The 16,469-nt window shown below is 36.0% G+C and overlaps 1 protein-coding gene across 1 annotated transcript in view; it reads right to left on the bottom strand.

Moving 5' to 3' along the window:
• Window positions 1-16,469, bottom strand: part of dock1 (dedicator of cytokinesis 1) — an 870,017-nt gene that overhangs the window by 64,166 nt on the left and 789,382 nt on the right. The window contains exon 46 of the mRNA XM_051924023.1: window positions 13,955-14,038. Coding sequence (XP_051779983.1) covers window positions 13,955-14,038 — 84 coding nt within the window. The remainder of the gene's footprint in view (window positions 1-13,954; window positions 14,039-16,469) is intronic.

The following is a 16,469-nucleotide window of genomic DNA, read 5'->3' as shown; positions in this document are numbered from 1 at the left end:
AAATTTATTAGGACCTTATATTCAAAGGCAAACTCGGCTCTCACAACCACACAGACAGTAGGCATTGCTTTGAGGCTTTTTGCAAGCGGCACTTTTTTATATACTGTAGGCGATGCGGAAAAACTATCTAAAAGTGCAGTTTGCCAGGCAATTCATAAAGTCTGTTTGGCTCTGAAATATTTCCTTCGGGTTTTCATAGTGTTTCCTGGACACCTGCGTGTGCAGACAATAAAAGAGGCGTTTCATGCCATTGCAGGTAGGCAACACACAGGCAAAAACACCCACAGTTCCATAAAGAATCTCACAATCAGCCTAACATTCTCATTACCCAGGATTTCCAAATGGGATTGGGGCACATGGGACTGATCACAGTGGAGTTTGATTTGGAAAATGTACCTCTCCTCCTTATGAATAATTAGACACAGTGTCCTCGTCAAATATTTGACCTTTGTCAATATTTCGTTGGTCAGACACAGGTTCTATGGATATGACATTCCCTGCAACTGACCCAACAACAAAAGAGGGCTATATGGAACATACCTATGGCATACATTGAGGACAAATATATGCAATGATCATCCTTTACCTGAAATGAAGTGACCACTGCATCCTGCCACTGGTTCTGAGGAGGAGCTTCCCCCTGGAATGCCCTCAGAAACTGGGCGATGGGCATTTTGCAGGACAGCCAACTCTTCTGCAGGGGTTAGGTCTGGACCGCGTGGACCCCTACCTGTTTTTTGCTTGTCTGCCTTCTTATTAGCTTTAAAATTAATGTTCTACAATGCACACGCGTTTAATTTGTTTCCACTTTTTGCCAGCCGTCTTTTCTGGTTTGGGCTGCTTTTGCAGTGTTACCCCTTGTGCATATTAAATCTTGAAATTCTTCGAGTAACTAATTAACTAACACCCACCCACACACACACACGCACACATACACAGCTTGTGTGAAAAAAATGCGCCCGTTCTTTCATCATTTTGTTGCAGCCTATCAAAGACTTGCTGATCATGTTTTCTAGACTCAATATATATTGGCTTTTCACTCCGCGCAGGCGCACGCATTCATCTCGAATTATTACATCCAGCTAGACTAATCTGCTACGCGGCTGCATTTGAAAAACCAATTTATCCCAGATGAATTTCACCAGCATTAACTCATCCAAGATCAGGCATCTGATCTCGGATGATTTAAGCGACGTATGGAAAATACCCCCCTGGTGGTGCCCTTCAGTCAATTCCTTTAAGTTTCAGCTTTGCAACCAAACCCAAAGACGTTGGTTACCTGGTTGGCGGCCCGGCGGGTCATGGGAATAACACCGCCAGATCGCCAGTCGGCATCGTTTATGGTTGGAACTACGACGGTATGTGATCTTCTTCGAACCTCCGACTTTTGTTCTTGATTAATGAAAACATTCTTGGCAAATGCTTTCGCTTTCACGCGAATCGTTGGCGGGTGTGGCTCTGTCACGTGGAAGTGTGGCTGAAATGGTTTCCGGATGGAGTCGTGCTGCGGGCGTGTCTCCCCTGTGCAGTGTGTGAGCGAGTGAGTGAGTAGAGAGAGAAAGCCGCTACGCCACTAGAGCGAACGAGAGCAGACTCGAAGGCAATGTCACAGGTGTTTCTGTGGTATAGCGGGTCCATAGCTCCCCTTCAAAAGGCCATTTTTAATCAGGCGACTGACAGTAGTGGAGTCAGACACAGAGAAGGTCAGCTGCTGAGAGAGCGTCTTGACTGTTGCAGGGCCAGCATCGGTGAAGCAGGTGAGACGTTAATGAAAAAGAGGCACTGGGCTTATTGGTTTTTAAAGACTGCTTCCTTCATTGTGTTTTAACCTCAGTTTTAAAGGATTGTTTTAAGGATCCCATGGGATACCCCTCGCAAACTGTTTTACACGCTGCATACAGTGATTCACATCCATGAGAAACATGCCTCTATGAACAGTCATCATGGCTCTGAGATGCATGTGGACTGTAGCAGGGACGAACGCGAATGACGCCATGTTTTGTGAGTTGCTGCATCCGAGTTGGTGCGCGTGGCTCTGCGAGTTGTCATTGTATCCAATGGTCTTAGAGTTGGTGGGCGTGGCCGTCTTGCGTCTTGCTTGCCATGGACTTAGTAAATTATATATATAGATACCTATGTCAAGTGACGGTGAGATACGAAGAAGGCAGATTCACCAGTGTTTGTGTGTCAGCTTTTATCCCTCCAGATCAGAGAATTTGCAGTTCCATTGTATCAAAACTCCACTCACATGTACAGTTATTTCCAGTTTCCGATAAAAAGTAACCCTGTCAGATCTGGGGGTTGGGTGTTGTATCGTGAACGTGACTGAGAGAATAAAAGTGAAAAAAAAAAAGCTAACTTATACAAGTACTATAAATTTACACCGGCTGTTACAGACACAAATCAAATGTATGTTTTTATTGTATAATGTTAACAATAAGAGCAGCTCACTACTCAAAACGGTAAATTTGCCGGGGAGCTGGTTTCGAACTCACCAACTCTGGATTATAAATCAGTGGATTTTACCACTGCACCACGGAAGCTGTCGTATTGTACTTGCACCTTTTCTGAAAGTGTTTATTTGATATTTGGCCATCAGCCTTCAAACATTATACAGTTCATGTCTACATTTTGTTATTTATTACTAAAACATGAAAAACGTTTCTGTTTTAACGATGTGTTTACATAGATTTCTGTAGACACAAAACACACATCGAATAATTTCCCCTTACAATTCTGGGTAGCTCACTCCCAGATAATCAATTAAGGCAGGAACTGGGAGAACTTCTTGCCCGTTCTGAGGCGGTAGGGGGGATGGTATAGCAGGCTGCTTGGGCTTATCAACACATTTAGAAGACAAAAGACGCTGACAGAGAGGTGTGAAGGGTTCTAAGGTGGGCCGGATTTATGAGTTTTTTGTTGGCTCTGGCAATTCTAGTGTTAAGCAAAAGAAAACTGGTGACAGCAACAACAGATGCATCTGAAAGAAAAATGATGGAAATGTGGCACAGTGCAAAACAGGCTGAGGGCATAAGCATACCATCCACTAATGCCCAGTGTCCTACTAGCCAGTGTCCAATCACTGGAGAACTGCGTGATATCAGAGCAAGGATACAGTTCCAGTGAGACATTGGGAACTGCAACACCCTTTGTCTCACAGAGACATGGCTGACTCTGACAATACTGGGGTGATTTAGCTTGGTAATTAAATGCTGTTTAATGTTTGGAGAGAACACAGAAGTCCAGCAAATCGAAAGGTAGTGGTGTGTGTCTCATAGCCAAGAACGTCTGATATGACAGCAGGGGACATAATGGTTTCATCATGCTACTGGAGCTCTTGACGATAAAATGCAGAATGCTTCGTCTTCCTTGGGAGTTTACATCGGTCAATATCACGGCCATGCATACTCCACTTCAAGTGGTCAGAAACTGCCCAGACAGAATTACATGAGACACTCAATTGCCTCCAGAATTAATAGCTTGGATGCTGTCCTCTTCATATGTGGTAATTTCAACAAGGCTAGTCTCAAAATGGAAATGCTGAACTTTTATCATCAAAGAACACATTCTACCAGAGGGCACAGCACTCTTGATCATTGCTATACTCCATATAATGACAGCTGTAAGGCAAAGATGCACCCTCCGTTTGCCAAATCTGACCATTCCACCATCTTTCTTATACCCAGAAAAAAAAACAAAAGTTAAAGAAGGAAGCTCCAGTCATGCCATTCCAGTCAGTCTAGTCCAGTCAGAGGCCATATTCCAGGATGTGCCAAGTGTTGCTGACCGGGAAATGTTCAGGTGCCACTCTCATGATGACATCAATGTGTTTACTAAAGCTGTGACTTCTTATATTGGATTTCTTATAAAAAACCGCAGCAAAAATCAACATCAGGACTTACCCAAACTAAGAAATGTTGTGTGGACAAAATTATTTGTGATACACTAAATGCTGACACCACTATGTACAAATCACGGCTCATGTCTAGGAATATGTTGGACTACAAAACTCTTTGTCTCTTACAATACAAGGAGAGTCATGAAAGCTGTCAAGTGATGATATGGGGAGAAAGTGAAAGAACAATTTGAATAGTCTGATCCTATATGCATGTGGCAAGGTAGGTGGTCAACAATGGACTGAAAAACAACTATTTTCAGTATGGTGCAGATACATATCTGGCAGAGAAAGTTAAGTTTCTACTCATGTTTTGATGTCAGTGGCACTAACAGTGGCCAGCAGTATAACACGCTTGTGGTAAGCCTAAAATCTAGCAACTATCAGCAGGCTTACCTGAATAAAGTGGAGAGTCTTTTCACACTGGTTTCAGAACAACAGTATACCCCTAAATGTCAGGAAGACAAAGAAGCTGATTGTGGATTCTGGGAGAAAACAACAGAGGTACTATCATCCCCTCAGTAATAACAGCACCTGGGTGGACAGTTTCAAATACCTTGGTGTCAATATCATGGATAACCTGGGCTGATCTAAGCACATCAACACTTTGTGAAGAAGACATGGCAACATCTTTAGCACCTCAAATGCCTGAGGGATTTTAGGCTGCTCTACCAGATCCTAAACAACTTTTATATATCTACCACCAAAACTGCTCTGACAGGAAATATCACTGAAACAGCACAGAGCATGACTGCAAGGCTCTGCAAAGAGTGGTGGGGTCACCTGAACAAATCACTAGGTATGCACTCCCTAACTTCCAGAACATCTATACCAAGCAATGTCGATCCAGGAGAAACAGAATTATCTGTGACACCTGCCATCCCCAAAACAGCCTCTTTTCTGTGCTATGGTCATGTAAACAATGCCACTGCCTAAAGTCCAATTCAGAGAGAATGAGGATGAGCTTCTAGTCACAATCCATTCACACACTGAATAAGTGTCTAGAATTACATGATACCCTATTGTGAACTCTTAAACATTACATTATTTAAGTTATTCATTCAGTTATAATTTATCAGATATTTATAATTCTAATAACTTTTGAATATTTATAAAGTCATATATTGTTATTATCCCTTTATATTCTTCTTAAAGGCACAGAGTTGAGGAACTAAGCATTTCACTACATATTATGCTGTATGTATAATTTGTATGTGACAAATAAAATTAGTGACAATAATAAGCACTTTGGACGTTTTCACTTGAAAATTTAGATGCATTTAACACTAGAATCCCTGAAGCCTATGAAAAAAATCTCAGCCCACCTTAAATTCCTGCATGATAACATACATGATAACGTCACTATTTGAAAATGCTATGCCATTTGAACATAAGTTATCATTTGAACATGTTTTTTCTTTCCCCCCCGATCTTGCCTGTACTCCACGTTATGGTGCATGCTACTGAAAATGCAGACAGACTCCATCTTTTTGGGTGCATACACCGTCAGCATGGCTCTGCCAGATCTAAACGCTAGTGTGGCAAATTGTTTGCGTACTAATGTGAGTTTAGCTTCACGTGGAAGTCCCATTTTACTTTATGGTGCCAAGCAGAGTTGTGCTGCAGTACAGCAGTCTATTAGAGGCGAAAGCACTGTGAAGAAGCTGTCTGTTGTTATGGTCCTGCCTTTGTCCAGTCCAATAGTGGTCATGGGGCATCGTATCTTTGATCGCCGGTACAACAAACAATTCTGAGCAGAATCAAGCAGAGTACCAATTGTGGTCATTGCTGTTCTTGTGAAAAGAATGGAGATAAATGGCATCAACTAAAGAGGGAGAGACAAGTTTGTTGTACCACGTGAACGTCACTGAGAGAATAAAACTGAATAATAAAAAAAGCACTTTTAAACTTTTAAAAGTTGCCAAAATTTACACCTGGTGTTACAGACTCAAAATAAATTTATGTTTTTATTATATTATAGTAATAATAATAGTAGCTCACTATTCAATATGCAAGAGCGCCCGGTCTCGAACCAGGAACCTTTCTGTTATAAAGCAGCAGCTCATACCTCTACAACATCTATGAATAAGTATTAGCTTTCTGTCGATTGACATTTGAGCTTAAGTTTGTAACTCATTGACTTTGGTTATATTCTTCAATAAAAGCACAAGTTTATTTGATGTTTGGACTAAAGTCTTCACACATTATACACTTCACGTCATTATTAGTATAACATGGAAAAAGTTTCTGCTTTAGGCATATATTCACCATTTCTTGCCTCACATTTCCTTTCATCCTACACTTACCCAGATCTTTGTAGACACAGAATACACAGGAAATGCATATATTCCAAATAACGATATACTGTGTTATTTACTGTATACAACTCCAGGCACATCACACGCCAACAAGGACCCTTGGCTTGAGCTGGGAGAACTTTTTGCCCGAGTTGAACTCCGTCAAGGGGGAGATGGGACAGCAGGCTGCTTTCTGCTTGTGCTGATAAGACACATTTACAAAACAAAAGACGCTGATGGAGAGGTGAGTAGGAACTTAAGGTGGGCCGGGATTACGAGTTTTTTCATAGGCTTCAGGCATTCTAGTGTTAAATACAATTTTCAATGTGATGTACAAAGGCTTTTCCACACCTTGCTGCAACAAGAGAAATTTTCCTTTAATGAAAGTAAGTGTTCCAAAGGAAGTTTCTACTGTGACTGTAATTCTAGATCATAAAGTATTTCTCCAATCATCATGAAAACATTGTTAAGGCTCAACAAGCTTTGGCAGGCATGCTGAGATGTTCACTGTCGTTGCCTTTGTCTGTGTGCTTCAGATTACTTTCAGGAAGTAAGATGAAATGCAGTTCTCTCTCTTACGTTTTCAGCTAAATTCAGGTTTTCTGTCTTGTGTGCATAGTACAATGAGAATTTTAGTAGTTGCATTACTACCACAGACTATTGACAGTATGCAAACTTCTAATTTGCCCTAAGAGTTCTACTATATTTAGATTCATCCAATCTGTCATTCATTCTGAAAAGCTTCAAGGTAGTGATGAAGAAATTTGGGCAATGGTGTTGGGGGTGTAACAGATGTGCTGTAGGGAAAGGAGTTTAAGCATTTCATTACATTACAGAAAAATTAGACTTTCATGTGACATTTTCATAAACTACACTTTTCTGGCCTCTCCTGACTAACTGATTCCTTCCAAAAAAGATCTTCATCTTTTCATTGCCATTCCAAGTTAACTTTAATTTGATAGTGGAGCTGTGCTCAACGGGGTGAAAGTGGCTGGTGATATTAAAGAAGAGAAGCATTCACATTGGTGGATGAGGAAATAAGGTTGCAAAAAAGAACAGTAGATGCTTACTTACCTTAACTAGCAATTTCAGGTTTTTCAATTTTTTTTTTGCCTACTCTCCATTTGTTTTTGTGATAGAAATTTAGATAAGGCTGTAGAAAATCTTGTATCTGTAATGCTTATTTCTTGTCTACCAGTGCTAGCAAAGCTTTAAAACACTAATCAGACTAAATTTGTAATTAACAAATTCAGCTTAAATATTCAAAGGTAAATCACAGGCACATGTAACCCCTTTTACTTAAACATTTTAAGAAGGATAAACACAATTTAATTTTAAATGCTTTTTTTTTTTTTTTTTTTTTTTTAAACAACCTACAATAAAATCTTCCTTACCACACAATTAAGTGCATTGTATTTTAAATGTCCAAAATATTAGAAAATTATCAAAAATGATAATAAACAGATTTTTGAGTAAAATGTAAAAGGTATGTGGATTTCCCTATAAAATTTTCAAATGAAAAATTGTAAAATATGATTTGATTTCCATCAGTTTAAGAATAGATTACAAAAAAATGCTGATGCTCAATTTAAAAGGATTGCCATAGCCACAGAAATATATTACACGGTGATGTCAAAACTTAATTAACCATTAGCCCTAGAAGCTTTTTTCCTTGTTAGTTTGTTTGTGGATGCTGCAAGTTCAATACGGGGTTTTTTGCTTAATTCTCAGGCCATTGTGTGAAGGTCCTTCTATAATTATATTAGTTTTCTTACATGTCATATCCAAATGATGTATGTATTAGTTTATTGGTAACTCTAAAATTGCCCAGCAGATGCACACAAATGAGTATATCCAGTAATGGACAGGTGTTCCATCTGATATTGGAATGACATACTGGGTCACTTCTTTGTCACTTTCAAAAAATACTCAGAATTTCAGAAATCTCATTATCTCCAAAGTGTTCTACTTGTTGATTTCAGCCCAGGATTATTGTGCGACTCTCTAATCTGAGAGGTAAAATGGTGTGGAGAAAAGAATATCAACTACAATGACAAATTCCTGCTAAAGAGTAAGAAGCACCAACTCTGCAAAATTATTTTATAAAATAAATTCTGTACATCAAAACATATATTTTTTGCTAAATACAATGTTGGTTTAATCAAGGACTCGGACAGCAAGTTGAAGCTTTACCACAAAAATAATGCTATTAGACAAAGAGTATATCCTTCTCTCAGTTTAAAATATTTCAAAACATGAAACTTTTAGTTTGCACACCAGGCCAGTGAATAATAAATTATAATGGGATGACATTTTTTTCTCCCCTAGATGCCTCTTTTTTTAATAACATGAAATGTGTACCATGTAAATTTTTCACTGAAAAACCTCTCTGATAAGGGACATTTTAAATCAGTCAGACAAGTTAAACCAGCCAATTTGTAAAAGTAACATCACATAATAGTCATTACTACCTGAAACCATTACCAAGAAGAGTGATGTATGTGCGGTTTCAGAGATTTTGGTTACAGAAATAATAAAGACATCTTACTACCTACACAAGACTTCCCAAGTAGATGTATTTCTACCTCAAAGACAGAGCAGTAGGAAAATAAAATTGTCTCTTACAATGCCTGATGATTTAGCATCATTAACAAGTTATGGAGATCTGTGTAACAGGGCAAGGTTCCAATGTTTGACCGCATGTTTTCTATTCATTTTTAATAAAGCAAATAAACAAAAAAAAACAAAACAAAACAAAATAGCAGCAGCTGTTTTTCAGAGGCTAGTCTTAAAGCGATCATCGTACAAATATAAAGACTTTCTAAATTATGCCGTAAGCAAAATACAACCTAAAGATTACTGTAATAGTAAAGCATTGTGGGGTCTTTAAGCTATATCATGATAAATATTAATTTTATATTGACATGTGCCATATAAATTGTTAGCACATCCAACTCTGAGCAAGATTCAACCTTTACTGAGTTTGCTGGCCTTCTTAAAACACCAAAAGGCAGGTGAATAATTGGGTTTTAATTAAGCTCAAGGTGTTCAAAACCACAGAAGACTTAAGGTGACCAGTAAATGAAAAAAAAAAAAAAAAAAAGTGCATTTAAATAGGGATTTGATAGCTAATGCGAGTGCCCACATAAAGGACGTGTATTAAATCTGAACTCAAATGATTCCTACAGGACTCTTTAAAAACAGACAGGTCAGATGTATTACGCAAAAGTGAAACAGAACTGTACTGCAATTGCTCATTTTTTAAGTTTAATTGTTCAGTACCTCACATTCCTAAGAGAGCACAGGAGTAAATGTGTACTGCATTATATTTACCCATCTTCACATTAAAAGTGATAATCAGAATTAAGTAAGGCCACATTGTGCTCAAGTGGGCAAATCACATTTTATGAGGAGTGCTTCAAATGTCAGAACAGGTTAGCAGATGTAGAGGCCCCTAAAGGATTTACGAGGAGCTGTAATTTTAGTTAGTTTTTTGAAGCCTGGTAATTGCTCACTGTTCCCTCTATCAGTGTAACACAAAGCTACTTTATATGTCTTCTTGCTTTTGATCAAAAATGTACCTGAGAATTCCAAGTTAGGTGAATTTGCACCAATATTTGGTGTCTTTGGGGTTCGAGGAAACATATTTATCTTCTCTTGGCAAAGAGATTGGTGGAAAGATGATGTATAAAAAATCTGTCTGACTTAGTTTATTCACGAACTGTGTCTGTCTCAATGTTTTTACCTCTGTGATTTTATTCCGCCAAAAACTTCCTTCTTTTTAAATGTCAACATGTTTTGATATTTCCTAAAATATAAGCTAAATGTTTACTTGACAAATAAAATTCAATACAAAACAAAAAATATACAGTATTTTTATTGTCATGAGTATATAGCAAAAATATTTGTGGGACACACCTTTTTTAGCTGGTGTTTAATTGACAAGGTTCTGAAAAAATGTATATCTGAAATCCCATATCATTTGGTCTAAAAGTATTCTAAAAATTAGAAATCAGATTTATGCTATTTATTTGGTTTAATGTGTAAGGAACAACTTGGTATGTCTAATACTGAAATACATGTTCAGTAAACAGATGGCATATGTCTGACAGCATGACAGTGTTGAAATGATGAACGGACTGCATCCAGAACCCAATCTATGTACCATGCAGTACTTCTGTGAGCAGAACAGGGTTTAATTCAGAGGTATATGTGGAGATCTCAGGAAAGCAGACAGAAAGTGTGCAACAGCAGTTTTATAGCTACTAGCTGAAAAGCAAAATGGGACTTTAATAAGCAACAGCTCAAAAGTTGCTTTAAATCAATATATAAATAGGACTATGGATTAAAGGCAGGCATTAAATAAGATTATAGTTTAAACCCAAAGGAAATGAAACACATTTAGTTAGATAAAATAGTGCAGCGTAATCAGAATGGAGAACTGCTATTATTTGTTTTAGGGAATTTAGAGAACAGAGAGGATAGCCAAAATTTCATATATACAAATATAAAATATAATTCCTAACTCTCCATTTGTTAAAATGTATATTAATGTAGGTTTTACCATACTTAAATAAATTAATTAACCAAGTTAAAATAAAAGTGAAAATGCTGCCTCCTAATTTAAGTTCTGGCAACAATGCTAAGACTATATGACTACAACAGAGTTAATATGTATCTAACCACACTAACTTTAGAAAATGCAAAACATATTAAAATATTAAATACAGCAAAATAGTATTTGTAAATAATTTTTAGATATACACTACAAGCCAATAACATTACAAAACTGGAGGCTATTTTTATTGGAAGACTTGCGTATTTCAATAGTATTTATTATTATAATACTTCATATATTAAAAGTCAATTTAAATTAAATAATTTATGATATTGAGAAAATTTCAAATATAAAAAAAAGAGGTCTATAAGAGATGGAGGTAGGAGACTGGATCCAATTGAATCATTACAATTTCATTTTGTCCAGTATAACTGTCAGGAAGCTGAGGAAACAAATGCTATTCCTCGTCTGTACTTCTGCATTAAAACTCCTAGATTATGTATGCAGCTTCACAGCTCCCAATACATAACATATAAACAATTATCTGTCACCGAGCTCCGAAAGTGCACTCAACTTGACTTAAAGTAATAAAATCTGTCTTCTTTTCCAGTGTGGCTGCTGGATCTGTACATCCTACAGAAAAGAGCTTTTTCTTTTAAAATTTTAATTATAGTTTCAGGCACTTAAGTACATACACGTCAAAAGGGAAAAGGAAAAAGACTTCTTTACAGTGTGTGGCAATTTTCTTCCTTTGCATAAACAGGATCTTTTTTTGATCAATTCATGCATTTTAAATCGTTTTTGAACGTGGGTGGAATTGAGCTTTAAATATTCAGCAATTCAGAAAATCCGGTTATGATCAGAACAGCCTTACAGATAAAATGGTAATATTACAACTGGAATTAGTTAAGCCCTTATTATGCTTGTGATTTTCTTAATAGTTTTTACGTCACAGTTTATATTTTATATATATATATATATATATATATATATATATATATATATATATATATATATATATATATATATATTTATATAAATGAAATATATTCCTTCATATAAACAGGAAGGATAAAAAAATATATTTTTCAGGTTTTTATTTCTATCATTAACATGTAAGGAGTGTTTCAATACATCTTTATAAATAATACAAGGTTAAGAATGAAGAAAACTGAAAAACTTGGTCTGGCACATAATTTAAAAATGTTTTCTAAGTTAAAAATTCTGCACTGGATATTTACAACACAGTAGACAAAAATATCTTATCAAAATGTTATAACTCAGAACTTTTTGAATAATAATTACATCCAGAAATAATAATAAATAAAAAAAATAAACACTTGCTACAATAATTAATGGTAAGTCAACTAAAAATCTCCTGTCACCCTCATTGTTTTGCCTAAAATACTTTGCTTGGTACAAACCCAGTAACTAATTAACCATGTGTGGAGTGAACATGGTATGAAAAGAAATTGGTGTAAATTGCTATGAAAGGAAATCTCATTCATGTAGAGAAAAGCTACAGAGACACATTATCACAGTGTGTGCAGATGAATAGCATATCTTTTTAATACAGAGGAAAATATAGGAGGAAAGTGAACAAAATAGCTGTTCTTAAAAAGGATAAAAAATGTAACAATTAATAGGCCATTTCAGTTTAATATACTATGAAGATTAGACATTATTTATTATTTTTTCATATTTTACAAAACGTTACTATAAATTCAGAACATGAATGTAATAGCTGATCATGTTATCCATTTGTATATGACAAATTGCCAAATGCATTAAGAGAGCTATTTGAATGGTAAACAGTCAAGCTCTCTCCCGGTCAGAGGCCCCTTACTAACCTTTCTTTTTGGACTCATCTGAAACAAGAGCCAAGTTTAAAAGGAGAAAAACCTTAAATATCTGGTTATATGGTATAAATGATGTAGTAACTTGAAAAGGTCTAGAGAAAAGACCTAAATGATTTTATGCTGATAGAGACAGCTTTTGATGAAATGGTTTATATTTGAAATTCTGAATAATCTGCACCTCTAGGATAATCCTAATATTAAGAGACAACATAAGAGAATAAAATGAGCATGCTTACCAGGAAAAAGTGGGCAGTGGCAGTATTTTACCATGAGAACATAAAATGACATACAGAATAACAAGGTAAAACTGTCAAATTCACTGACTGAATGGAAAGCTAAGCTTTTATGTAACACACTAAAATGATACATTTTCTAATTAATATGCATAAATCATGTATCACCTAACAAGCATCAGCTTTTCCTTTGATAAGTGTTGAAATGCATGCTGCAGACATCAATTAAAATACAATTTAATGAAACATTCATGGGTCTACAAGGAGATATGCTTGGAGAATACAGTTGACTGACACACCCATTTAAGATGCCATCCCACTTTCATGCAGCAAAAATCTTTGAAAACTTTTTAATTTCCAGCTCCAGGGGTTGCATGACACTAGACTCAAAACCTTTGAGGAGTTTGTTTTGGCAAAATTACTTATACATGTAGATGCCAGCTCCACCACGTAATTGACTGACACAAACTATACATTGCATGACAATGTTCACAAAGGTGTAACTTTAAATATTATACAATAACATTTTATGATGAAACACACACGCATACATACATACATACAAGGCCTGATTCATAGCAATTATAACACTTGCAAACCCATCACCAATTCCCACAGCAGGTATTAACATGTCAGGTCAGGTCAGGTTGGGGAGCATGCACAAGTGCAGTGTGTTGCTGCACCCACCACACAACGAAGCAGCTCGGGATGCTGGCTGGCAACCCCCTCATGGAGACACACAGTTCAGTCCCGTCCTCCGGAAATGACCTCCTGTCTGCTGCAGCCAGGTGTCAACAATGAGGATCCTGCGAGCCGGATTACCCTCGGCAGTAGTGCCGTAACTGACGGTCCCTCACAATGCAGGTAATGTACCCCATTCGGGACATCATGAGCAAATGATCATTCGACACAAAGCAAAACCACCAAGTGGAATGCTGATTAACATTCCACTTAGTTAAAATACATAAATAATGTTTTTACTTCAAACTTTGAAGATAAATTAAGTTTGGCTTACATGATGGAAGACTCAACAATCTTTATGAAGCATCTTTAAAAGATATTTCTCCTAAGCTTTCAAAAACTTTTTTATTTAGAAAAATATCATACCATACCTGCCAAGCTATGAGGTCTTTTAATTTTTCAATCTTTTCTTGATCCTCAGGATGTTCTTGCGTGTATCTCTCAGTAAAGAAAGCCTGTTGGCAAAGATGAATATAATAGAATTGAAGACAAAGTGACTCTCCAATTTGTATTTTCCACTATGAATCTATGCTAGCCAAGAAGAATGTGCAAATCAAAAGCTGAAAGAACTTTACACTTTATGCTGACAAACATGCTGAGTTTGGTACTGTATTCTGCTTTTCACTTATCATTTAATAAATAAATAAAGGGGAGACTTGTTGAGAAAGACTAAGTTAAAAGGAAAATATAAACTATGGACAATAATGCGCACCATAATATAACAAAATTGACAGTGAAACCAACAGAGACAAATGCATTATCACAGCATTCTTCCAGCACATTAGAGAACATTTGATCTTGAAAAAAATAAAAATAACAAGCTGCTTAAGTTTGCAGGTAAAATTAGACAAGGTGGTAAGGTGCATAATGTAGGGACCTGGACATAATAAATGCCTGGGCAGATGAAATTGTTCCAAAACAAAATTGTTCTAATGTTCTAATTATTGTCACATATGTATCAAAAACAAAGGTGTTATTGGAAAGAACTGCTTATTTACAGATTTAAAAAGTGTAGATTTTAATTTCATTCAACTACTTCAAATTAAGTAGCCAAAGTATGTAGAAATACTCCTATCGAATGGCCACTTACAGTATCTATTTGGCCGATATTCAGTAAAAAAAAGACTCAAATCGGTGATCAGTAAATTGGCTGGTCACAAAAGCTGATCGTTTCAGTCAGTTAGAATTTATGGTAATTTAGTTGCAGTGGTCCTTTACACAATGGATTATGGTAGCTGAGCCAGTGCCACTTTTTATTTTTACAGCAAACTTTCTGTTGTGTAAACAAAGAGCAGCAAGTTGAGGCTTGTTTCAGCAGTACAGATTCTTTTGTATAGCAGAGAATGAGTGGTGATTGGAATATTAGCCTTTACCTTAAAAAAAGTGGAGTAATAAACTCAACTGAGAAAAAGGAACTGGAGGCAGTGGCGTAGCTAGGGGGGGCAAAGGGGGACATTTGTCCCTGGGCGCAGCATCCAGGGGGCACCAGATTTCCCTTCCCCATTGCATTTTGGCAAACAGGAGTGGGCGCGAAATCTTCAGTTGTCCCCGGGCGCTGAAAACCCTAGCTACGCCTCTGACTGGAGGTATCATCCTCCTGTGCAGTTAGACAAACAGCAAGAAAAACTACTTTAATGAATTCAGACCTTTTCAGTTTAAGTTTGGACTGTGTGCTTGTTTTAAGTGCATCAACTTACATTTTTAATTGGAAAATGAATTAAAGAAGAATTTGAAATTGCTGCTTAGTAAACAATAGGCTTGTTAACTTAACAGCAAATGTATCTTTTACTTATAAACCTGTTAAGCATGTTATTCTCATGTCTTCTTGATATACAACTTATGAACATTTGATACATTTGCAGCTTTTTTTTTTTTTTTTTAAAGATTTGTATTGCGTTTATTATTTGTTGCTTTATCACACAGCATAAGTTTTGGTAAGAAACCAGTACAACATAGTTAAAATGGTAATCCATATTTACAGTAACACCTCAAGAATTACAGATGTCTAGCTGTTACACTGAAGAAAGCAAAATTAGGGTTATATATATATGTATATTTTAACATCAAAAAGCTGTAGTGCAATTAATGGCTTAAAATAACCTATAAGTGCATGTACAGTATGTTTACATTTAAGCAGTGTTTAATTCCCAATGTCAATTAAACGATTGTGTGAAAATTAAAACATTATATATATATATATATATATATATATATATATATATATATATATATATATATATATATATATATATATATATACAGTATATATATATATACACACACACACATGCAGAGAGAGAGAACAAATTAAGAGAGAAAATAAGCTTTGCTTCAGATTGGGAGACTACAGAAAAAAGGAAATAATATGATAGCTTATAATTAATTAGAATAATGTTATTTTCTTTTATGCCATATGCTTAATGGATACATAATTTTCTACATACTCTATTAGAATGTATTTTAATGAAAGTGTATTTATATTAGTATTCCTGTAGTCACTGAACAATAAACCTACAGAATTTCATTTTTTTAATAAAAAATGAACATTTAACACCTGTGGTCTATTGTTTAATTATAAAAACACACTTTAAAATAGGACATGAGGCTTCTTCTTTGCGTCTGGTCATGCAGGAGATTAGCATAAAAAGTTTTTTTAAGGGGATAATGGAGAAAAAAAAAACAATATTGGAATTGGTTGATCAAATAACATGAAATTGGTGATCAGTATTAGCCTTAAAAAACCTGATCGGTATATTCAATAGAAATACAGAGAATCAAAGACATACTGTAGAAAAGCAAAATTGGGGCAGCAAGAAATAACGAATGTGAAGAAGAAATAAAACCCATGTAGGCTCATTAGGCTCAGCAACCAACATTTTTCCTCTT

Source organism: Erpetoichthys calabaricus, chromosome 2 (genome assembly GCF_900747795.2).
Source record: "Erpetoichthys calabaricus chromosome 2, fErpCal1.3, whole genome shotgun sequence".
In the NCBI taxonomy this organism is placed as follows: domain Eukaryota; kingdom Metazoa; phylum Chordata; class Cladistia; order Polypteriformes; family Polypteridae; genus Erpetoichthys; species Erpetoichthys calabaricus.
The sequence above is the reverse complement of the archived record's forward strand: the minus strand, read 5'-3'. Positions and strand labels throughout refer to the sequence as shown.